Raw genomic sequence first — 23,969 nt, forward strand, 5'->3', positions numbered from 1 at the left:
CAGGAATGTGCCGCTCAGACAGACCGGCATACCGGACCCCAGCATCACGCTACCAACAGAACTCAAACTACAGCTGGAAAACTGCATAAAAACAAATTCAACACAATATGGTTAAAAGATAAAAGTTATTTTATCATTTATATGCAAAGTTCCCACGAGTCTGCAAGCACCTTAAGCACGATGCAGAGAACCAACGAAAAGGAAATATGTGAACTCTCTTTAACCAAGAGAAAGATTCATGAACAAAATGGCTGCTGGCGGATCGAATACAGATATGGAGAAAATGAAGAGATCATTTAAGATGATCAGTTTCTCTGGTTTTACTCTTTACAGGTTTATGTTTGAGTAAAATGAACATTGTTCTTTGAAGAACTACTGACAACACGCCTCTGAAATTACAAGGAAAGATTCAGTATTTATTTGGTCAAAATAAAAAACACAAAAATAACGAAACAGGTTCATATTAATTTAGAAATAATACTAATGTTTTAACTCCGGAGGAAAGGGGAACTGAACAACCCTGCAGGGATTACGACGCGGCTCTGTGGGTTTGGATGGAAAGTTTCTGATGCATTAATTTGATTTTTACTGAGAAGTAAACAATCATAATCAATAAATATGAACAGGTTCTGATGAGGCTCATTTGCCAGATTAAACAGTATTTTTCAAAATAAAAATAAAAGCCTTTAACAAACACAAATGTTTCACGAAGTCACATTTTGAAATGTTGGTGTGATTTAACATTCTAATCTTAAATGCTGTGTTGTGATTGCTATAAGTGATCAATGTGTTGCTGAAATTGATTAATTTTTCATCTATAGTCTCATTTTTTCACAGACAGTAAAACAAAAATAATTACATCTTTGTTTTAGTAATTATTTAAATTTTTGACCAGTTCCACCTCAAACCATTTCACACAGGAATATATGGACATTTATATATTTTCTATTCAGCAGCCATTTTGTTCCAAAGCACCATAAATTTGAACTGGAACTGAAATTTATATCATTAAATGCAATGCAGGAAACAGTAGAAGCTATAAACTTCACATCATTTTCACTGAGCTCTTGTTCCTTTTTTTTAATTTCTTCTGGCTATTAATAAACTGGTATAATCTGTTAATCTCTATAGTTGTTTAAAAATGAACTCTGACAGATTGAATTACGGTTGAGATGAAGCGTCTCTTTGTTTTCTCCACACACAGCCAGACACGGCCATACAAATTTCTTCTTCCTGTTTCACGGGTGAAGAGAGAGAGGAAGAAAAGAAACGGTGCATCCATCAAGCAGAACTCAGTCCCTTTGTATCCTGTTTACTTTTCAGTCTGAATGTTGAGATTCATTAAAAAAATAAAAACAAAAGCAACAAATTCTTTTTTTTAAATGTATTTGTTTTGGAGCGAAGTCATGACATCTACATATACATTCAAAAAACAAAACGTTTTAGCAGTAAAATAGGTTTGATACGTTCGACTTTGCACTGCAAGTCTTGTCATAAAACATTACATATTTAACATTTGGATATGTAGAAACATTTCTAACAACTAGCTTGTTTTCCTTTGCCTGTCCCAGGGTTCCTCCTTAAATAAAACACTCATTTTAAACATTAAACATTATTTAGCTGCCTTTAATGTGTAGCAGCCCCATTTATACCTATATGTTTGCTGTTATTAGTCCATAACTGAAAGCTGGACATGTCATCTGAACCCTGGGGAAAACAAAGTCGTCATGGGGGATGGAGAGCGAAATCTGGCGTCCAGCGACGGCTCTGCACCAGGTCGTCTTCGGCTCGCTAACACATTGCATTAACTCACATCTTAAATGAGACCAGATGAGTTTTCATTGCATGTGACAAAGCAGGAGCAGAGACAAACTTAGGAATGTTTCCACGACTGATTTATAGATTATGTGGTGACTGACTGGTCCGAGACAAGCTAACACTTTTCTATGTGCAAATCAATCTTAGCTATTTGCAGGAACCAGAGGATGTAGAGAGACGCATAAAACTGATTAGTAACAGACAACATGTTGAGAAACGTCTGCAGTTCATTCAGGCTGTAAGACGGTGAGAGAGAGCAAGACAAAGGAACCCTGAATGTGATTCAGCCAAGTTTGGCTAGATTACGTTTAACTAGATTAAACCAATTTTTGAATGAATTACACTGTTTGGCTAAAAGACTTAGCATAACTTAGCTTATTAAGCTAAATCTGGCTAAATTACGTTAAGTTTGGCTGAGATCCGCTTAGCTAAATTGCTATGCTAAGTTTAGATGAATTACATCTTGCTAACTTTTGCCAAGTCTGGTTAAATCACGTTCAGGAAGCCATAATGTAATTTAGCCAAGTTTGTGTTTCATACTTTCCTTTTTATCTCTCAGGAGTTAAGATAAGGCAATAAAACATTCTCTGGTGAATATACAAGAAAACGCAAAAAGAGTTAGCTTTGCTAACTCTTTTAAACATAAGATGGAAAATGCGATTTAAAATGTATTTTAAATCGTAATGGTAGTGTCTTTGTTTTAAAAGAAATAATTGCTCTTAACCACAAAGTATGACAAAAGTTCTAACAAAAATATGAAGGAGTCCTGGTATTCGAGACAGCAGCAAATAGCTAAAATCAGCAAATACTTGAGTCAAATTTCAATACTGCAAACACCAAACGTGTGTTAATACACACAGTGGAAAATGTTTTAGGACCAACAGGAGTTAGCGTCTACAGTCTTCAAGTACGACCAATCAGCAACAAGGACAACAAAAGCTGCTCCTGGATTGGCTGCTTTAAAAGCGCTAACAAATAGCAAGTCAAGTAGCATCGCACCAAGGTGTTTCAGTTTTCTTCTACAAATTCTGAGTAGGTGGATTTTCCACTAATAAATAAGGGCAACATTCCACAGAAAAACCCACAAACAGGCAGATAAAACTTGATCCGTTTGGCTAAAATCAAGAAAATCTGAGTTTGTGGTTTAATTTGTTGAAGTGGAGTTTGAGCCAGGCAGCCAGACTTCGTTCTCCCCCGTCTCTAAACTACAACATGCGTTTCTGAAATGTCTGCAAAACCAGCTGCTTTCTACGACTTCAGTTCAGCAAAACTAAAAGTATCAACAGATTTGATACAGTCGAAATATAAAAATAGATATTTATAGATATGTGTATTTCCTTACAATAATCATACTTAGATGTCATGGGGCTATAAATAAAGAAAAATTCACATTTGAAATGAAAAACATTAACAAAAAGAAAATATTGAAATCAGCCCCACAAAATCTAGTTATCAAAAAAATAAAAGTGCATCTGATTGAAAATGATCCTAAATTGAGGATTATCGGTCAACGACGTCTAGACCAGACACGCAATTTAGACAAAAATAAAAACAATTATTTAAGGCTTTTTAGTTTCTAAAAATCTAGAAGTATATTTTTGTTCTTTATTTTGGCACTTGGTCAGAGAGATCATAAATAAAAATGGCTTTTTGTGAAATTTGTTGTAATTTCAATCTACAAACTGTAACTGCTGAAAAACTGAACATATTTAATCTATAAAATATTAAAAGTCTGTTTCAGTAGGATAAAAAAATTCGTAAAAGTGTTGAAATTTTTTTTAAAAACAGGATCTTATTTATAATGAATAAAACAAGCTTGTCAAGCAAGATGGCGGCGGGATGACATCACCCGTAACTATAGGAACCAAAGGAGCAAATTGGTTGGTAGAAAAAAATTCCATGTTAACAAAAAAATGGATACAATGCAAAATATCAAACTAAAAAACACAAATATGGTGAAAGTAGAAAAAAATAATTTGGAGTCAATTAGATTTAATAAAACTGGTGGTCAGTGTGAACTGAGAACACCACTGTAAATAAAAACTGTAAAATAATTCACAGCAAAGAATTTCAGAAATTTTCTGAGATTAAAAACTCAAAAATTTGCTGAAGTCTAGATTTTCTAGAAAATTTCTGAAATTTCTAGCAAATTTTTGACTTTTCAAAATCAAATTTAAGATTTTTTTCTAGCAAATTTCCAAGTTTTATTCACTACTTATGTTTTTTTCTGAATAATAAAACTAACTCAGGAAGAGCTTATACATTTTTAGAAGTGTGCAAACTTGTTTTTTTATTAAATGTTTTAACAAATTTGTGTCAATATTTGTTTTTTAGTTGAATTATCCAGGAGATGCTTCACATTAAAAGTTGAAACATTTATTTAATAAAAACCACAGCATTAAACAGATGTAGTGAGCGCCGCTGTGTATTCGCTACATTTCAAATTAAGAGCTTTTCTAAAATAAAAATACTTTTTAAAAATTATTTTTAACTTAACTTTAAGGCATCATTTTCTGAAATTACTCTTATTAGGTCAAAAAATAAAGAATACTTTTAAAAATAAATATTTGATTGAAATTGATGTTGATCTTGCAACTTTTAAAAAAATACAGCTATAAGTGACGCAACAATTTGAGGGCTTATAAAAGGGTTTAGGTCTACAGAAATGTAATAATAATAATATTAATTCATAGAATTAATAAATGGTCCCACTAGCTTTGGCACATGACACCTTATTCAGGACATTAACAAAAAGAGCTTATTGGATTTAATACCTCAGTGTGTTTTGATCTGAAGAGGCTGAAAACAGGAAAGAAGCTTAAAGAATCGTCTGAATGTTTCTGTTTTTGTAGAAAAGCTCTTTGGCACAGTTACAGTTCATGCATTTTTTAACTTATAACTGCAGAAGAAATGAATGTAAACATGAACCGTGACTTGATAATGCTTCCTCTGAAGTGAGTTTTGTGTTGGGTTAAGCAGCCTGGTGGGTAAATATTTGGTGCCCCCTTGTGGAAACTCCTGGAACAGCAGCGCTGGAACTGAGAACAGACTTTTATGTTTAGGAGTTCCTCCGTGTGAAGCCTGGGTCTCCTTTGGAAGCATATGATGGTGTGTAATAATGGTGTGACGCTCAGTGAGGCGCAGTCAGTCTTACTCAGCACTGGATCTGGGAGAACGGATGCCTCAGCAGCTCCTCGGCGCTCGGCCGGAGTTTGGCCTCCACGAAGATGCAGCGGATGAAGTCCCGGGCCTGGTCCGAGGCGCGCGGCGGGAGCAGCGGGTTGGTCGGCTGCGTGGCGATCTTAAATATCGCCGCCATGGCTTCAAACTCGGCCCACGGCGGCTTTTCTGTGAGCATCTCAACCACAGTGCAGCCGAGGCTCCTGCAGGAAAAACATTTTTACGGCCTAACAAGCTGCAACAAGGATCGCATGTTTCATTGAAATACCACAAAACCATAACAATGTTATGAAGGAATGCTGATGGGCCTCTGGGGAGAATACCGGATCTGTAATGACCTGTTTGACTGGCAATAAGTGGATCAAATTGCAGAACGGCAAACTATTCATACCAAATTAATATATCCCAGCATAAGGGATATTTAACAGCTGCATAACTGTGTTCATTCCACCATTTCAGAAACTGGTGCATTTTTAGTGTGACGATGTCACTCTGCTTTGGAGAGAAACCAAACTGAACATCTTACCAGACGTCAGCTTTCCTGCCGTATCCCTCGCCGCTGATCACCTCGGGACTCATCCAGTAGGGGGTGCCGGTCACAGAGCGGATGCCGGTTCCAGACATGCAGATCGTCTGCAGCCTCTTGCTGGCTCCAAAGTCTCCCAGCTTCACGTTTCCCGCTGAATCCCGCAGGATGTTGGCTCCTGGCAGCAACAGTTTATCAAATCAGCCCCATTTCTGACTGATGTAAAACCGAAATCTGTGTTTGCAAACTACCTTTGATGTCTCTGTGCACGATCATGTTACTATGCAGGTAGGACATGCCCTCCAGAATCTGTCTAGTATATTTGCGGGTGACGTTTTCTGTCAGGGCCCCATAAGCCTTCAGCTGATCTTTGACTGAACCCTAAAGGAGAAGAAAACATTGTTTAAAGACGACATTGTCTATTAATTCACTGAACATGGACGGAAAAATCACTGACCAGTTAAAATAATTGTTAGCAGCAGTGCAGCAGAAATGTCGGCACATCTTTACCACTTGGCATTTTGTTGCATTTCAACCACATTTTTGACACTTTGCTGGGATTATTACAAAGTTTTGAAAACCGGTTTCCTCTTTAATATTAATAATCAGCAGTTATTAACCAGAAAGATATGTTGACTAAACACTAATCCACTAAACAAGAATCTTAGCTTTGCTAGGGCTAAACCGCTAAACACAAAGAAATTAGCACAAGCTCATGTTACATTTATAAAGACATGAAAAAATGAGCAACAGCTAACACAAAGCTGATACAGATGTTAATAAAATATAAAAGCGAACATTAAACCACTAAGGCATAAAAGATTTAGCAGAAGCTAATGCTAAACCTCTAAACACATAAATAGGTAGCAGACATTGATGTTAAATTGCAAACCTAACATTGCTTTAATTCAAATTATACGTTGTGAATTCTGTCGCTGCTTACAAATTTTTATTACAATGTGACTTAACGCTGACATTAAAGCTTAATTTTAAGCTGCAAAATGAATGGTTGCTTCTGACCCCAATGTAAACTCTGATTTATTTGCCCCAGGACTCACCCCGGGCATGTACTCCATGAAGATGGTGAGAGTTTTCTCGTTGTGGTCCCTCAGACAGCCGTAGTACTGCACGATGCGCTCGTGATGCAGATTTTTTAGAAGCTGGATTTCACACTCCAATGCACTAACTTCCTGCAGGAAACGCAAAAATAAACAAAAATCCCACATTACCAATCACAAAGACACTTTCAATTTGAGAATAAAAGTTTATTGGACAGACCCAGCGACCTGGAATGGAAGAGGGAAGCTAAAATATTTTCAATCCCAACCAAACGCTTGGACAGAGAGCCGACAGCAGAGTCTTCCTGTGTTTACCTCTGAGAATGAGGCCACAGCAGAGACAGAGGACAGAAAGGGAAGTCGGAGACACACAAAGTAATCCCAAACTCCCAACACACAGCCCAGTTTGGAGTAACGACTGATTCGGATCTGCAGAGAGCCGGGCGGAGGGGGTGGGGGTGTAAAAGGGTCACTGGAGGTCAAGGCAGTCCTCACCCTTCGCTGTTACAATACTCAGCACCTCGAGGATACAGGAAGTGACAATGCATGTTTTCTCTTCGGCAAACAGGAAAAGACATTAAAATAAGGAAGAGGGGGGAGATAATCTCCACCATGGATTCCGCTCATTCAGTTTCTGCTGCGCTATTCTTAATTAGGAGATAAAATAAAGTCACAGCCTTTAGCTTAAATTACATTTTCAGTCGCCTTACTTTAGCGGTTATCTCACCTTGCTGGTTTCAGGACTTTCAGGATCAAACTGGACTTGCTTGGCGGCCAGTTCTCTCCCAGTGTCCACATCGTAGCAGAGGTAGACCTGACCAAACGCACCCTGGCCTAAAAGCTTCCCGCGGCGCCACGTCACCGGGGCGCTGGGCGCTGAGAGGAAACACAAACATCCATTCGACATTTACACAGATGCTTCAATTAGGACACATTTGTCCCCTTTCAGGGTGATCTATTGAGCTTTGGATAGGTCTCCTTAAGGGGTGTTCAAAGTGTGGCGCAGGGGCCATTTGTGGCACTTGGACAGAGTTTTTGCGGCCCAAAAGAGCAGTTAAAGATGATATAAACTTAGCCCATTCACCACAGTTGGTTCGGAAAACTTTATTTTTACAATGGAAAATGTTAAGTATGATAAAGTGTTTTCATTTTCTTGGCCTGCAAATACTTTTGACTCCATGATTTCGATCCTCATGACATGAGGTTTGGACACTCCTGGAATAATCAAAACATGTTCATTAGAATTTTTTCTCAAAATTGATTCGAGATCATGAGATTTTAGTCGGGTCAGCTCCGCCCATTTTGACTTCCTTTCAGAATGAGATTTGGTTCACAATACATTATTGCTTAAACGATTAATCAGATTAATGGTGATTAATTGATTATTCAAATATTCACCAAATAATCTAGAAAAGGTTTAATCAATAACTGGACTAAATGAACTCAAAAAAGGGCATTTGCTGAGAAAACAACTTATTCAGAGCAGCAACTAAGAAAAAACTAAATGATTATAAACATATATGCATATAATACATTTAACATAAAAAGACTTTTGTCAATATGTTGTAACCAAATGTACAAAACAAAAGCCATATTATAGTCGGTTTATTTTCTATTTAAAGTTTAAAATGTTATTCTTTTCATCTTTTGGTGGATTTTTTTATATTGTACTAAAAAAGCTTAAACAGTTAAATAAAAATTCTGTAAAATGTGCCAATTTTTTTTATCTGATTAATCGATTAATCATCAGAATAACTGAGCTCTAAACTAATACTTCAAATAATCTCTAGATAATAAGAGAAAACAAATGTGTTTAACAAGTTAAGTAGATCGTTATCATTCTGCTGGTAGATTAAGATTAAAATCCAAACCAGAGGATATTTCATCAGCACTCACACTTGTGGGCGACAGAGCGATCGTGTGGACGCAGCCGGCCTTGCGTGTCGATCTGCTGCCAGCTGCCCAGACTCTCCTCGCTGCCGTTCAGCGATCGCCTGGAGGGAACCAAAGTGAACAGGTTTCCCTGGGGGCGACGAATTCGTGGAAACGTTCGACGACCTGGAGGAAGCGGCAGAAAACAGAAAATGATTGATGACGTTGAAATAAAGAAAACCATCGTATCCAGTCGCTGATAAATGTGGCTGGCGGTATTTGTCACACCTTCACTGTGGTCTTTGCAGTGCAGGGAGACGTGATACCGACGAGGATAGGTGCCTCCCTTCCCTGCTACCCTTTCATACACGTGATTCTCCCGGTCTGAATACAAACAAAAGATTCACAGATCATCAAACCACTTTCAAGAATCCATCCATTTTCTAGCACCCTTGCTATAAAAATATGTTGAAGTGGTGCTACTCTTACTCGAGCGTCGTCTCTCACCTGAGACTTCCTGCCGGTTGTCTGGGTAACTCTTGGCTCTGTGCATGCGAGACTTCCTCAGCGAAGAGCTGCAGAAGAATGAAAGGTTTTGCAAATAAAAATCAGTTGATAATTGCAGAAATGTGCTAGAAAAAGGAGTAAAATTAGATGGAGCATGGTTGAGATTATATTTTGATTTAATAGGCATTTTGCTTCTTACCTTTCTGAGTTGCTGTCCAGGGACTGACAGCTGCCAGAAACTGAATTTTCTGCGCTGCTCCAAGGATCCAGCACCTGTTCAGACCAAAACGAAAACCCATATGGACACACTGAGAGTTTTTGCAGTTTTACAAAATATATCTAGTGCTGTCTCACTTTGTAACTTTACTATGAATGTTTTAGAGCTGAGGATTAATCAATGAATCACAAAAAATTGGCACTCCGTATAGATTATTCATCTAACTACTTAAGTTATTTTTGTACAATATTAAAAAATGATGCAAATAAATTCATATTTAAACAAGAAACTAAACATTTTATTGAGCATTTCTTTAGTCAAATTGAAGCCAAGTCAGTACAACTTCAGGAGTTTTTATCTTTAATGAAATATGTATATATCTGCTGTTCAGTTTTGGTTTGATTACTAAGGTCAGTTGCAATAATCAATAATTCTCAAGACAAATTAAAACAAGCTCAATCATTTTTATTTGCACAATTTATTGTTTTTTTTCTTTTTCTCTTTCTACCAAAAAATTGGATCGTAAATGTTTTTAGTTTGGTGTTTTGGTCTAAATTTGTTTTTGAAGAATAATTTTGTTTACAGAGACTTTATAATTCATTGAGTCATTCCTGTTATATTTTTCGTTTTATTATTTATTTTGGATATTTAAAGTGTCTTTCCGTTCCAGTGTTAAATGTTCATTAGAATATTAAGTTTATTAATATTTTAGAACCTGTTCTTGAATTATTACTATGCATTATTTCACTTAAAATGGTCTCAAACAACAAATTATTGTTTATCACAATAACTTCTGGAACAATTTATCATCCAGCAGAATTACTCTTACTATTTTAATAATATATGTGGATTCTTTATACTTTTCTTGTAATATTTTTCTTTTCATCAACTTATTTTAATATCGTTTTTGTAGAGCACTCTGATGCTCTACAGTTTTAAACTTGTTTTTAAAGTGCTATATAAATAAATTTGACATTGAGAATTTGTTATTGATTACTGTTCTAAATATGTTAGTTTTGCAGCAAACAGCTTTTTAGTGCATAGTCCAGTTAACAATTAATAAATTCACTGTTTCAGCTCTGGAAAGTTGAAATAAGTACAATCATTACTATTTTCTGCAGGGACAGGCTATGAATTGCACACTGCTGGTGCAACAGAAAGGCAAAATGTCCCTCCTGTTTCCTCTTAGGCAAGTTTATTCTTGTGAAGTAATGCAATTTAGAAACAAAAAGTTATTTTCCTCACATTACCAAGTCCTGCTCTAATGAGAAAACACACTTAAGGCTGTTTATGTTAGCAGAGTGGAGCAGAGCATGTGGGTCCCGTCTCTGCGTGCGTTTCTTTCTTAAACATGGAGGAGATGACTCACGCATTGGTCGCTGGTTTCTGGGATGAACTCCCCTTCGCTGTTGATGCTGGTGTAGGAACCCTGGCGGGCGATCCTCTGCTGGCGCTCAGGAACATATCCAGGAGGCGGCGAACTTCGACCCGTGTTCTGAGAACCTTTAATTACACACACAAAAAAAAGCAACACAAACTGGATTGTCATCTCTGTTTCACTTTGTATTTTTAGCCCAGGGCTACAGAAAGTCATTGTTTACCAGTAAGGAGTATTAATATAAAAACGGTGTGACCTCATCCGTTATTCCCCAACTTATTTCATTTATTTGCAAATTTTTCTGATAAGTATGTGACCATTTTCCAGCAATCATTAAGGCAAAATTCATACCTGAGCAACGTAAGTTACTCCAACGAGATCTCAGACAAAAAATTGATTAACATAAAAAATGGAGCAAATCTTTCAAAATGCATGCAGATGCATAACAAATCCTAAAATGATACCTTTCAGATGGATCTGAAATGATTTATCAGATTAATCGTCAACTAATTCAGTAATTGATTAATTGTTAAATGGAGAATAGAAACTGAAAAAAGGCCTTAAAGCATCTTAAAAGATGCATACACTTTGCACATCTGGATTGCTTTTAATTTTTTAAGTCTTAAAATGCTAACTTTTAGATAGGGCTGAAATGATTAATCATGAGTAATCGTCAACTATTTTAGCAATTGATTAATTCTTAACTGGAAAATAAAGACTCAAAATAGGTCATTTGCTGAAAAACCTTCATATTTAGAGCAGTTTTTAAGCCAAATCTAGTCAAATGTAAATATGCATTTCAGACAAAAACATCTTTGTCTTTAATTATCCAAAACTCCTCAAGTGGCATTTAACCTTCACTCAGTTCAAATTCACAAAGAATGTTGTTATAGCATTTCAGTTAATTTGCATTTTTTAATATATTTAAAATATTTTATTAAAAAGTTTTAAGTGGTTGAAAAACAAATCGGTAGAAAGTGCCAATTTTTATACAATTGTCAAAATTGTCCTTCTTTTGGACACTGTTCCTTTGCAGCATAGTGTTAATCGGACATAACACTTCTTTATCTTACAATATAAAACAGTTACATGAAAATTTGTAAAAATTATCAAAAAAAAAAAAAAAAAAAAAAAAAAACAGCTAAAGAACTTTTAAAAAACCTGGAGAACTGCTAATGAAGGCCAGTTCAAAAGATTAGAAGAAGGTCTGATTTCTCAGAACAACAACTATAAACAGAGGTAGTTTAATCCATGTAAACAGGCGGTTCTTTTAAAACGCTACAAATTAAGTTTTCTCCTCTGAAGTTCAAAGCCCAAAGCAAACATGCAGCAGATTAGACTCCATACACAACACATTAAGCTTTCATAGCTGCTGCTGCTGCTATAAAGTCAAGCTGTAATGCCCTTTTGCTCCTCGGGATAAAAAGAAACCGCCAAACCAGACCGCATGCCAACGAAGTAATAGCACTCTCCCGTCTTATTGGCTGCAATCCAGCAGGCAAGTGATGGTGAAAAGGAAAAGGAAGAGGATGCAATGCAAGGAAGGGAAGAAGAAAAAAAAAAAAAAAAAAAAAAAGAAGTCGGTTCAGAAGAAACGAAAGCACCCACTACCTGTTTGCAAATATAGGCCCAGTGCGCATTAATGTTTACATCTGGAAATTTTGCACAGCACTGGAGGGCAAACAGACGATTCTTTCACTGTGCATGTAAAATAATCACCTCCTCTGCTGATGTTTACTAAATAAAACCTGCAGATGTTGGTATTATTTTAGTGCAAAACACCACAGAACACAGAAAAACTGTTGAAGAACAACTCAAACCCACTTTCTTCTCCCTCTGCGGCTAATCTGCACGCAGACTAGTTCCCATAGCGACATGCCACTTTCTATGAGGTTCAAACACCAAAAAACAAGGAAACATTTCCAACAGACAGAACAGAACATCCCTTACAGTTTTATGTTTTTAGGCTTGATGTTTATTTTGTGATTATTAATAACTGATCTGTGTGGTAGATTAGCTGCTGCTGCTATTGGCTAATCTAAGACTGCGGTGGTAGATTAGCTAATCGAAACACTTTCTCTCCTGATGATCTGTCAGAGTTGGTGTGTGGGTCGTCTGTTTTTTATTTTGGAACTGAACCGTAACACGCAGTGTTCTGCAGCACATCTACATGTTGAGGATGTAAAGTCAAGCTAACTTAACTGACCTCGAAATTTTTTTTTCTCAATTAAAACTTTTCCTGACCTTTTATCTAGTCGTAGTAGTGCTGATAATTAGTAGCAAAGCACTGCGTCCGTTTTTCTGTTAGATATTACGTGTGCATTGAAGATTTTGTGCGATAAATTGATGACAGCTAAAACCAATGCTCGTCATCGAGGCAGCGTTTTGTTCTAGGGAGATGGAGGCGCTGAAAGGGATATACAGTCCTCAGACAATCTGGGATGCAAAAGAAAAGCTGATTTGTGATCAGTTTACCTGTTGATAGGTGGCGCCCTCTGGGTTCGGAGGGCTGGTACGCCGTACTGACGTCTCCGGTGGAGTGGGAGGCCTTGATCCTCACCTGCTTACACGGTACATGATGAGAGTTGGAGGAGGCCTGCAGCCACGAGGAGGAGAGACGAAATGTTTTAACCAATGTTCTTAAACTGGGTCATGCGTGAAAGCATGTCGGTGTTGCGTGAAAATAATCAGGCAGCTTTGGGTCTTACGTTGCTGCGCTCTTGAGAAAGAAGCATTATCCTGATGCTTTTCATGCTGGAGCTTCTGTCGAGCAGGTCGATCGCCTTGTCCAGGTCGTCCTGACCTCGCAAAGGAATGGACATCTGTTTGGAGACAATCAGGAAAATAAGCAGCGACAGCAGGAGCAATGGTTTTAAAATGCTCAAATGTGAAGTAAGCCAATTAAGACAGAACAAAAATGCATGTAATCACGTAAAAATAGATAGAGATAAATATATCTGAGCTCATTTCAAGCCACTGGAATCTTAAAATAAAATTAAAGTTCAAATTTTAAACAGCACTGAACATATTTCATTGGAAAATAACCTTTACATTTTATAGGATACTAACTTACACTGGAAATAATTGTTCTACGAACTGTGACCATTTATTTTTCGCTCCTGTCTCTTTATTTTATTCATTTTCTTTTTTTGTCTTCTTGTCCTTCTTTCCTCATTCTATGTAATTTTTGTCTATAATCTAAAAAACGCTTTTCCTCTATTAATTGATCTATTGTACCTATAAACTCACCTGCCTCTTCCAGATAATTTATTAATTTGATTGTTATCACAATTATGAGTCAATTATTATTTACATTTTTTATCCACTGATGTTCACTGACTAGAATTCAAAATCAGAATTATGAGATTAAAGTCAATTTTTTGAAAATAAAAATTTTATTTTCCAGTGGCCCTAAACCCCTTCATACACATCACTTATTTTCTTCTTCATTAGCTTTGTATCTTCTACTTTGATGTACAATAAATAAATAGTTTAAAACCACGCAGAAACAAAACAGGCTTAATTTTTTAAACCCAACCATTAAATAAACTGTCTTAATAAAGGAGGCAGGACTTCCTTTTGTGAGTCTTTTCAAAAACGGAAGTATTTTGAGCAAACTTCCAGAAAACTGCAACACAGCTAAAACACTGAGTTCCTTTAAATCAAGGCTAAAACTCACCAGGTTAGAGCTGCCAATTGATTAACGTATTGATCAATATATTGGATGTATTTTCTTCATCATTTTAGCAAAATGTAATATTTATTGATTGTTTAATAATCAATAACTGTGTGATGTTTCAATGATGTAAAGCATTTTGAACTTTCTTGTTTCTGAAATACCCCAAACAAATAAACTATTCATCTGTGTTTGATCAAATTTTATATATTGTTTTTTCACCAATATTAATAAAACTGTAATTCTTAATATTGATCATATTTTAACACAAAAATGTTTATGTGTAACTGGAATATGCAATAGAAATAGAACTTTAATATAATTAACATGATCCCATAGAATATTCCTATTTTGCACAATACTAAACCTAAATTAAATGTTCCTAAATCACTTGAGTTTTGTGTTGTATTATCAGTGCAACCTTTAAAAATGTCAAAATGTGTGTGTTATTGCTGTGTGAAAAATGTTAAACTTACCTCATTGTTCATATAATGGAGCTCCAGCTGCTGGCCAAAGACGCTCTTCACCTTTTCCTGAATCTCCTCAAACTGCACTGGCCTCCCAAACACCAAGATCCTGCACAGAAAAAGCAAGAAATCACACAGACAGGAAGACTCTAACAGATTTATGCCAGCTGGTAGGAAAACAACGCTTGACTTACATGCACATGTGCAAAGAAAATACCTTTTTTTTTTTTTTCCCCGGTGTGTGCAAATTCTTCTAAGTACACCTTAAATATTTGTGGCTTGTGTTGGCAACCACATGCTAACCACAGTACTTTCCCTTCCACTCTCCAGCTCACATACCTTTCAGATTAAAGTGCTGGAGTTCTCCGTCTCATGAACGGGAACACGTGACAAGAGCAGCATGCCGACGGGAATGTGTTTACGTTCACGCTCTCCCTCTCACCAAAGTATAGAAATATATTCCACTTTCTGGACATGTGCAGAGCTGCTAATGCATAGCTACAAATAGAAGGCAACATAAACTCACCTTTTCTCTCCTGAGTATTCAAACTTTATCCTGACATCATCCTAGAAGAAGAAGAAGGAAAAAAAGAACAGTAAGGTCAAGGAGTTCTTTTCTTTCCTTCAGCATTTACAAGAACCCACTTCCACTCTTTCCACTAATTGCTAAAGTTATTGGGATGACGGACATTTATCTTTCCGTGGACAACACAAATGTTGTGTTTGCATTTCAGTGATATATTAATCAGCCTTTCTGAAGCAGGAGTTTGGAGAGGTTATTGGTAAATCTAAATAGAAAGCAGGAGTCTGTGTTTGCTTAGGTTACCTTGCACTGGAAGCAGACAGATAAAAAGGTAACAAACTACAACTGACAGCCTCTACGAAGCTAAAATCCTTCATTACAAACATAAAACTGCAAAGTTGCACATAATTCTAAATGTTTTTAGCATAAGCATTTTTTTAATTATTATTAATCGTGTTTTGTTTGTGAAAGCATTAAAATACACTCTGCAAGTACTATGCCCATAGAGTTTCAAGCTAGAAACTCACTCCTAAGTAAATATGTATCAAAGCACCTTTTTCAGTGAGATATCTACAATCTTAAATGGTTAATAAAATTACCAACCGCTTTGACGTGTCTCAATCAACTTTCCATGAACTCACCGAAGCCCAAAGCAGAAGTTTTTATATGTCATTTTTTTTATACATATATATCTCATTTCAATGATTTGTTTACAGATCATTGAAATGAATGATTTGAATGATTGAATGATTTGTTTACAAGTCTGAACTGAGCAACCGAACTCAGCTTTCCAAAACTAAATGTGCATCGTTAAATTTAACAATTTTCCACATGGGGTTGGATTGAACAGATTGTCACAGAATAAATGAAATTATCACTTGAAAGCTGTATTTTCTACATTTGACAGGAATCCAAACTTGTTGGGTTGAAAGAGAAAGTACTTTGTCACAAAGTGCTAACATTCTGTTGTTAAAAGGGACGCATGATGAAAACATTTGAACATTTCTATACTTCATCTCTATTGTTTCTAAGAAAACAACCCAGGCACTTACAAGAAGTTTTTGGCAATAAGTTAATTCTTTTTGGCGTCAGGAAAATGAGCCGTTTCAAAAAAGCTGCCAATTGTTAAGCCACTCACCGTTACTTAGCAACCCCAACACATTGGGTGGGGGGGGGGGTTACCGCTGCATGAGCTATACAATGGCTGCTGGAAAGTTCAGAAACCACTGGCTGAATTCTTGTTGGCTGTAAAGAAGGCTCCACTTCTGCTTTTCAAAGCTGTATGGCTGTATAATTAAGCATTTGTTTGCAGCCATTTCCATGAGCAAATGTAAAGGTTGCGTTGGGGGAGGTGGGGGATCAGCAGCATTCAAAGTGACAGGAACTGAACTGATCAGACTAAAATCTCATGACTGAAGGATGATTTTGTGCAAAAAATTTAATAAACATGTTTTGTATAGACCATAAATCTATCCTAATCTGTTCAAGGAAGCATAATACATCACTTTCAAGCCTTTGATTTTGAGGATGAGTAGAACAAGTTTTTGAATCCTAATCTTTTCATAAGTAGGGAATGCTTTTAATTATCATCTGAATGGTGCCGCACCTGTCTGTTGGCCTGTGTTGATGTCTTTGGTTTGCCGCTGTCGTAGGAAAACACCGGCTGTCGTCGCGTCATCTGGAGGGCAACCAGGTCCTTCATTATAGAGTGGAGAGCCTGCCTCTCATCTGACGACAGCCCAGCAAAACGCACAAACAGAAATCAGAGCACAGGGTTCATGCACTTTACTCACATTAAAATTCAAGCACTTTTAAAGGGAAAGCAGCGCAGCACTGACAACTGAACTAAAAAAAATACAGTTTCAATTCACTTTTATACATAATTTATAAATGTTATTAATGATGTCTTAAGACATCATCCTTCATTCTACAGCAGAAACATTTGCATTTTATGTTTGGAAATGTTATTTTCTCACCATCAATATACCTGACTGGACAATGAACAAAAAACTAATTTAATTAGAAATTCCCCAATTTTAGTAACATTATTTAGTATAAAAAATATTTAATTACACAGATCACATAGGAATATCAAAAATTCACAACACAAACAATCCAAATACATCATGTTAAGGTTAACAATCTTTCTGCTCAAATTAAATGCTTAAAAACAATCTGTGAAAACTCCCCAAGTTTTCTGGAATTTGGAGAATTACTTTGGTAATTCAAACTGACCTAAAACATAAAAGGTTTAGTCTTATTTAACTCCAGGCAATGAGTTTTTTTTTTATATTTCTCTTGGGTATTTAAAACTATCTGGTTTCAAATGTAAAAGTTTTCCAAACTTAGGCTTTTAATCAAACATTAAATTCCACTTAACTAAAAATATACGCAGTTTTACACAGAAATGAAACATTTTCCAAACTTTAAAACATCTCACTGAAAATCAAGCACCCTCAAAGATTTCAAGAAACACTAGTAAAGTTGGATGTGCATTTTCTCATGAAATGCATGAAATGAACAACTTGTTATCTTTCTTAACTCATCATCCCATCCAAACTGCCTCTGACTGGGTTTTCTGAGAGACAGGGAAAGAGTGCGCTGTTTCTGATATGCATTTTTTCCCACGTTTGATCTCAGAAGAAACTCTGCCTTCGCTGTGCTCGCTCACGAAGAGAAAATATTCCCTTGTGTAGCTTGGAAAGACATCATACAGCCCCAGGGCAGCTGAGGGAACCGGACCCAGAACCCAATCCTTCACCTGAGAGTCTGGAGCTGCTGATTGCTCAAACCGGGGCTGGCGCTTTTTGTTGCAACTGTTTTTATCTTGTGCTGTTTCAAAGCTGTGCATTGAAATCCCTGTTTAACATCAGACTCACTCATTGCGGCAGCGTTGTGCAGGCGGGGTCCACAAACCGGGGTTCAGATTGATGCCTCTGATGAGCCAGACCACCCACAGCCTGCGGGGGAAATGCTTAGTTAGGTTAATATCGTAAGATGAGTCAGGCAGGACATAACGGCATGAAAAAAAGAAGCATAAAAAGTTAAAAGGGTGCAAATAATTACTAAACCACTGCTTTATTTACAACAACCAAAGAGATAATGAGGCCTTTATGATGACAAAAAGGCTTTGGATTTTGCAGGGATGAAACCCAAGACTCCAGAAACCAAAGCAAAACATTTTTGACTGAATGAAAGTCAAGAGTGAATGAAAATGTGTCCAGCGCATGCTAAAATATGCCCATGAGAAAGAACAGCAATTGGAAACGGCTGACATTCAAGCTGCACTGGCAGCGATCGCTCTGGCTCTGTTCCTATGAGAAGAATTCTTTATGAGCAGTTTTCTGCAATTTTAAAAAATCTAAACCAGGTTTGAGCAGCTCCGGTTGCACGAGCAGCAAAACCATCCCAAAGCCGTGTCATAAATCTACTGCTGAAGTTAACAGGGTAATACATTCAGCCCTGTTGACGGCACCAACAGCATCCTGTACTGAAATAAAACACACACCCTCTCTAAAAAATTTTTATTGACATTTCTGGTGCATATTGGGGTTTAAATTTGTTTAACCTCAGATGTGTAAAAGCCTACAGATTCCAAACTGCTGAATATAAGCACCCATTTCTATGAAACTAACATATATATGTGTGCTTGTATAATGACAAAAGAAGAAAGTCATCCTGCCTGTTAATCTGTCAACATTACGTGGCCATTTTCTTATAAACCTGAACTTTCGTTTGTATCAAGATGGCTGACTGTCTTGCCATAACATGTGCGGCTACGTCATTCATAATACATAGATTTTTTTAAGAGGACGTTATATTTTGACATTTTTGTCACCTGTGTTAAATACTGACTAAATAAAGACAAAACTATGATTTTCTCATATTTTTAAACTTAGACAGCCCTCAAAACCAACCGTGCTAATTGGCGTCAAGTCTTTTTCTATCACGTTACAATTTTCCTACACTATACTCAAGTTTTTGTGGCATTATTATATCCTCCCCTTCATAGCAAATCAGACATTTTTGAATGGGAAAAGCTGAAAGAGCAACATTACAGCTGGTCGAGTGATAACATGTCGAAACAGAACCTCCCAAAGTGCTTTCACATCCCAAGCAGGACTCCTTTAGCGTTTAGAAATATCGCCGCCATCTTTGTTTCCGCCTCAATTTCCCTGCTAATAAGGAAGACTAACAGCACCCTCTGCTGGACGGCGGCCAAACTACAACACCGAAAAAATGTGTAAGCGGATGTTATTAGTTAATCGATTGGAACTAATCTTACTCCAATTAACTACTGAAAGACATTTAACTGTAAGTCGATTGGTTGTGTCCCAAAGAAAGATATTTTCAGTCTTTGCTCCATGTTTTCCAATTAGGAGATCTGGAGATCTTCCAAGGAAGGGAACACAGTAAATTCTGCAGAGTTAAATCAAAACTATGCCGAGTGTATTTGGTCCTTTTCAGAATTGGTGTTAATTTAACTCTGTTCAGAGTTATTTCAACGAGAAACTTAGTAGTTTTAACACCTGAAAAGGTTGAAATAATTGTGAAAAGAGTTCAATCAACACCAATTCTGATAAGGACCAAATAGACTCGACATAGTGTTGATTTAATTCATCCTGAGATTGGACTGTGCAACCCTCAGAGAAATTCCCCAAACCCAGGACCTCCATCTCAGTAGTGCAGACCTCAGTTAGCATGTTAAATGTCAAAGTTCATGATAGCACTGCTTGAAAAATGAAGTAGATGGCTTGTTTTGAAATGGTTGCCAGGAGAAAGCCTCTTCTCTCTAAAAAGAATGTGGGGGAACAATTCAGGCTTGCAAAGTTGCATCTACATGAGCCAAAACATTTTGGATACATTAGCCAAAAGTAGAGATGCTTGGCTGTACAACACAGGGCCATGTTTGGATAAAATCAAACATAACAAATCATCACAAACACCTGGCAACCGCATTGATGGAAGGACGACTGTTTGGGCTTGTTTTGTAGCCACATGAGCCGGGCACTGTGCAGTCACTGAACGCATCACGGACTCCTCCGTAAACCAAAGTACCCTCAAGCTAAATGTGAGAACATCTGTCCGACAAAACCGGATCATCAAAAAGACCAAACAGGCAAACCACAAAACTGAAGTACATCAAGTGAAAATAACCTTGAGTTACTGATTCAGTACAATGCAGAAACAAACCCCCAAAAAAGTCAAAAGTATTTCAGCTAAAACATTGATGACTAGGGATGCAAACAAATAATGAGCTTACAATTAATTATCAATTAATTGTTTATTACATTAAAAGTAGTTCCATTTTATAAATTAAGACTGTTGTTTGGCCTCCATCCAGAAGGGGGCAACACTGGCCATTCTTAACTGGAGCTGTAAAATGCACTTTACAGTTTTGAAATATAAACTCTTCACAGAAAGTGAAAGTAAACATTTTCAGGCTCAAAAAGTCATTTTTTTTACTTTATAAGCTCAGAAAATATCCAACTTTATTCTATAAAATAATTTTAAATTAATCTCAAATTTTGAGGTTTTTTCCTCAATTTTTTTAAATTTTTTTTTATGAGTTTATGAGTTTTTGGACAGAAATGTACTCCCCCTATCCTCAATAGTTTCACTGCACTACTGTAGTTTATATATTTTATTATTTTCATACTTCATTTTACTATTCAGCACTTTTAGCTTAATAGTGAGAAAAAATATATTTATTTCATACACTGAAAATTTTAAAACCGTGTTAGATGCTCTGACATTTTGATACAAGAGAAAATTCAGGTTTTTCAGAAATGTATGAATTAATCCCAAATCAATCAGTAGGATGAATCAACTTCAGATTGACTCATTATTGATACCTTGCAGCCACTCTAGCGACGAAGTAACAAATGCTCTGTATCCAAAGTTAGTGGCACCAGCACCTGAGGCACCTTAGTGAAGTCGCCGGGTTCCAGGGTAATAATCACCCACAGGAATGCCGGGTATGTCCGACAGCGGCTGGCAGAGCGTGACCGCGCTGCTTTAAAGTTTCCGCTGCTCTCATATCTGCCAAAGGAGCGGGCGGCGAAATCTTTTCAACTCTTCCAATTTGGTATTTTATGCATTATGAAAGGCCATGAACTTTACGAAGTGTGAGATTCTCACAGTTTTATCCGTGTCGTGTAACTTGAGGTAACATAGAGCCATTGTCTCTTTCCTTGGCTACAGACATCAGTGAGACTGCTTCATCTTTAAAGAAAACTCCTTTGTTGTAGTTATACAAAGCCGAGCCTCTTTGTCAAGAGCTGCCCCTCTTTTCACCCCAGTTTGAACCGATTTTAATGACCCCCCAATGTGGAATGCCGGGAATTCAATTGAGAACAAGGCTGCTTGAGTCAGCTGTGTCTGCTTTTTGTTCCTTGTATCGCATTTCCAGGACTAGGAGGATTTACATGGATTTTCCTCTGACCTCTCTCCTCTGTCTGCTTTTGAGAAATGTTTAGTCTGAGGCTGTTTTTCCCCTCCCGGTCTCGGACCGGAGATGCGTCTGGCCTCATGGCTTCTCAGCGAAACCCCTTGGTCTCCTCAGGTCATATTTCAGGTGCACATGTGCTTTGGTTTAGAAGACAAAACATTTTTAAATATTCACAAGTCAACCTGGATCAAGTGTTGGCTTTGGCAACATCATTGACTCCCATTGCTAAATGGCCAATTGAAAAGCAAAACAATGTTGATCTATGAAGAGCACCAGTCGGCAACTTACTGTGAAGGAAGTCCAAGGAACATATCAGAAATTTCATGGGTAAAGTTGAGATATTTAAAGGACTGTTATGTCAGAAAGACATAAGACTATCTCAAATTCAAGACTTTTAAGATCAACAATCAAAGGAATTTAAGACCTATTATCACCACAGAAATAAATAACTTTTGTCCAGTCAAATAGAGATAAATTTAAACTTAAATAGAAACTGGTCAGAGTTAAAGAGAAGGCAGAATAAACTAAATAAAAACATGTTTAAGACTAAATCTCCATTCCTCAAGTGGGAACTGTCCTGCGTCTTTTGGATGATTACCTCCTCAACACACCTGAATCAAAAGATTCATTTATCTCCCTGACATTTCATTACGTTTTGCAACAGTCTGGTCAGTAACAATGATTTAATTCAGGTGCGTTTGAGCAAGAATGAATCAAATAGATGTGAGGTCTTGGCACTCAGGGACAGGTGTTGCAAGTCATGACTATATGCTATGAGACAGAAAATCTGTGAAAAGATTCATTTCCTCTGCCTCCTTCCTGAGCTACTATTGCAGGCTGAAGAAATGCCGACCAAAAACAACCTATCAGAGCCAGGAGGAGGGCCTTAGCGCTGCCAATCACTTTGTGTACTTGCTGCTTACTGTTACAGAAAAACTTTATTCATGCCATCACAATATCATGACTTAAAATATATGTACAAATAAATATCTTTTAAGAAAAGTTACATGGTGCTGGTGCAACTTCCAAGACTATTGTACCATTTAGAATTTAAAATGAATTAACTGCTAAATAAATAATACATTATTTGATTATTTGTTGTGTAAACATGTGGTTTAGTTTACCCAAAAAAGGTGCGAACGTAAGTGCACCACATATTTCTTTTGTCAACTAGATCACGTGAACGCCTCACCTGGAGCCTCAGGTAACCCGTCCCGCTCGGAACCGATCCGGTCACCGGTGTCTCGGGCCGGATGCGTGGACGTCCATCAGACCGGGGGAAGGCGTGAGCGTGAAGGCGGCATGGAGGGGCAGGATGCCCCCTAAATAAAGGGGGCACGCCTTCTTTCACCGAAGATGAACGACAAAAACACACTAAGAGTTTTTTATGGAGGTATTCTGAAGAAAATCTGAGCTCAAAAGGCGATGATCCTATATGGAGAAGCCAACATCTAAGTGCTGCGGCCGAGGCCGCTGCAGCCTCGGATCTTTGGAAAACTTAAATTTCCAAAACATGATCCAGTCACTTTAACTCCTCAATTTTTCAGGCTTTTTTTTAAATATATATAACAAAAACTAGCAGACTATGTGTAGCAGTTTCAGCATGTATTAAATCCATTTGAGAGCCATAGCCTGCTTTCCTGCTAAATCTGTAGATTGCCCTTTCTGTTCAATGTACAACGGGCTGCAGTCTTTTCGGGGCCTGTTGTAGGAAATGCACGAATGAAGCAACGTCTTATAGGAATTACTTAACAACAACAACCGTTACTCTGTAACGCGACCTTGCTGTGCGTTAGCGACTCCAAAGTGGCTTTAATCACCAAAAACAAAAACTTCACTAACTTTGAAAGTGAGAATGTCTAACAAGTCCTAGTTAAATCAGGCGGTGGGATAGTACGGATTTCCCGGGGTTTGTGGAGGTAGAGTTAGCTAAACCGCAGCTTTTCCACAACCAAAACAAACCAAAGAAACGTTCCTCAACCGAAGACGTCAAACTTCCTGACAGCACAAAACATCTCCGCCGGAACCCGCTACTACTCCTCCAACAAGTCACGGGCGCCGTTCATCCGAGCTGGCGTCCATTGTCAACCCAAAAGGTTCGACTCTCGGTCGATCACACGTTTAAAAATGTTTCTGAGTTGTTCCCGGAGGAATTCCTGAGTGACAAACTATCCAAATTAGCGCCGTCAAGATGCGGGGACGCGCTGTTACTCGGTAGATAGCTTCACGCGGGCACGCGCATATCATTGGCGGGGCGGAGACGTTCGGTGACGTACCTGCGTGAGGCGTTCAAGAG

The 23,969-nt window shown here is 37.5% G+C and overlaps 1 protein-coding gene across 2 annotated transcripts; it reads right to left on the bottom strand.

Annotated features, from left to right (window-relative positions):
• Window positions 1–969: 969 nt before the first annotated feature.
• On the bottom strand, window positions 970–23,896 carry map3k3 (mitogen-activated protein kinase kinase kinase 3). 2 transcript variants are annotated; one of them, XM_055052171.1, is made up of 18 exons: window positions 22,866–23,896; window positions 18,102–18,182; window positions 16,829–16,950; window positions 15,226–15,266; window positions 14,709–14,808; window positions 13,265–13,378; window positions 13,032–13,152; window positions 10,548–10,681; window positions 9,161–9,234; window positions 8,962–9,029; window positions 8,743–8,838; window positions 8,479–8,640; window positions 7,310–7,458; window positions 6,583–6,714; window positions 5,776–5,905; window positions 5,525–5,702; window positions 4,973–5,201; window positions 970–1,233 (listed from the first exon to the last, which is right to left on the bottom strand). In XM_055052171.1, exons 2-17 carry the CDS (start codon window positions 18,103–18,105, stop codon window positions 4,973–4,975), a joined length of 1,854 nt encoding a protein of 617 aa, XP_054908146.1. In that variant the 5' UTR covers window positions 18,106–18,182; window positions 22,866–23,896; the 3' UTR covers window positions 970–1,233. The 2 variants fall into 2 exon arrangements, with proteins under 2 accessions (XP_054908146.1, XP_054908145.1); XM_055052170.1 differs by lacking the exon at window positions 970–1,233 and having other exon boundaries at window positions 1,370–5,201.
• Between the last annotated feature and the right edge of the window lie 73 nt (window positions 23,897–23,969).

This window comes from Poeciliopsis prolifica, unplaced genomic scaffold (genome assembly GCF_027474105.1).
Source record: "Poeciliopsis prolifica strain line A6 unplaced genomic scaffold, Auburn_PproV2 SCAFFOLD034, whole genome shotgun sequence".
Classification (NCBI taxonomy): domain Eukaryota; kingdom Metazoa; phylum Chordata; class Actinopteri; order Cyprinodontiformes; family Poeciliidae; genus Poeciliopsis; species Poeciliopsis prolifica.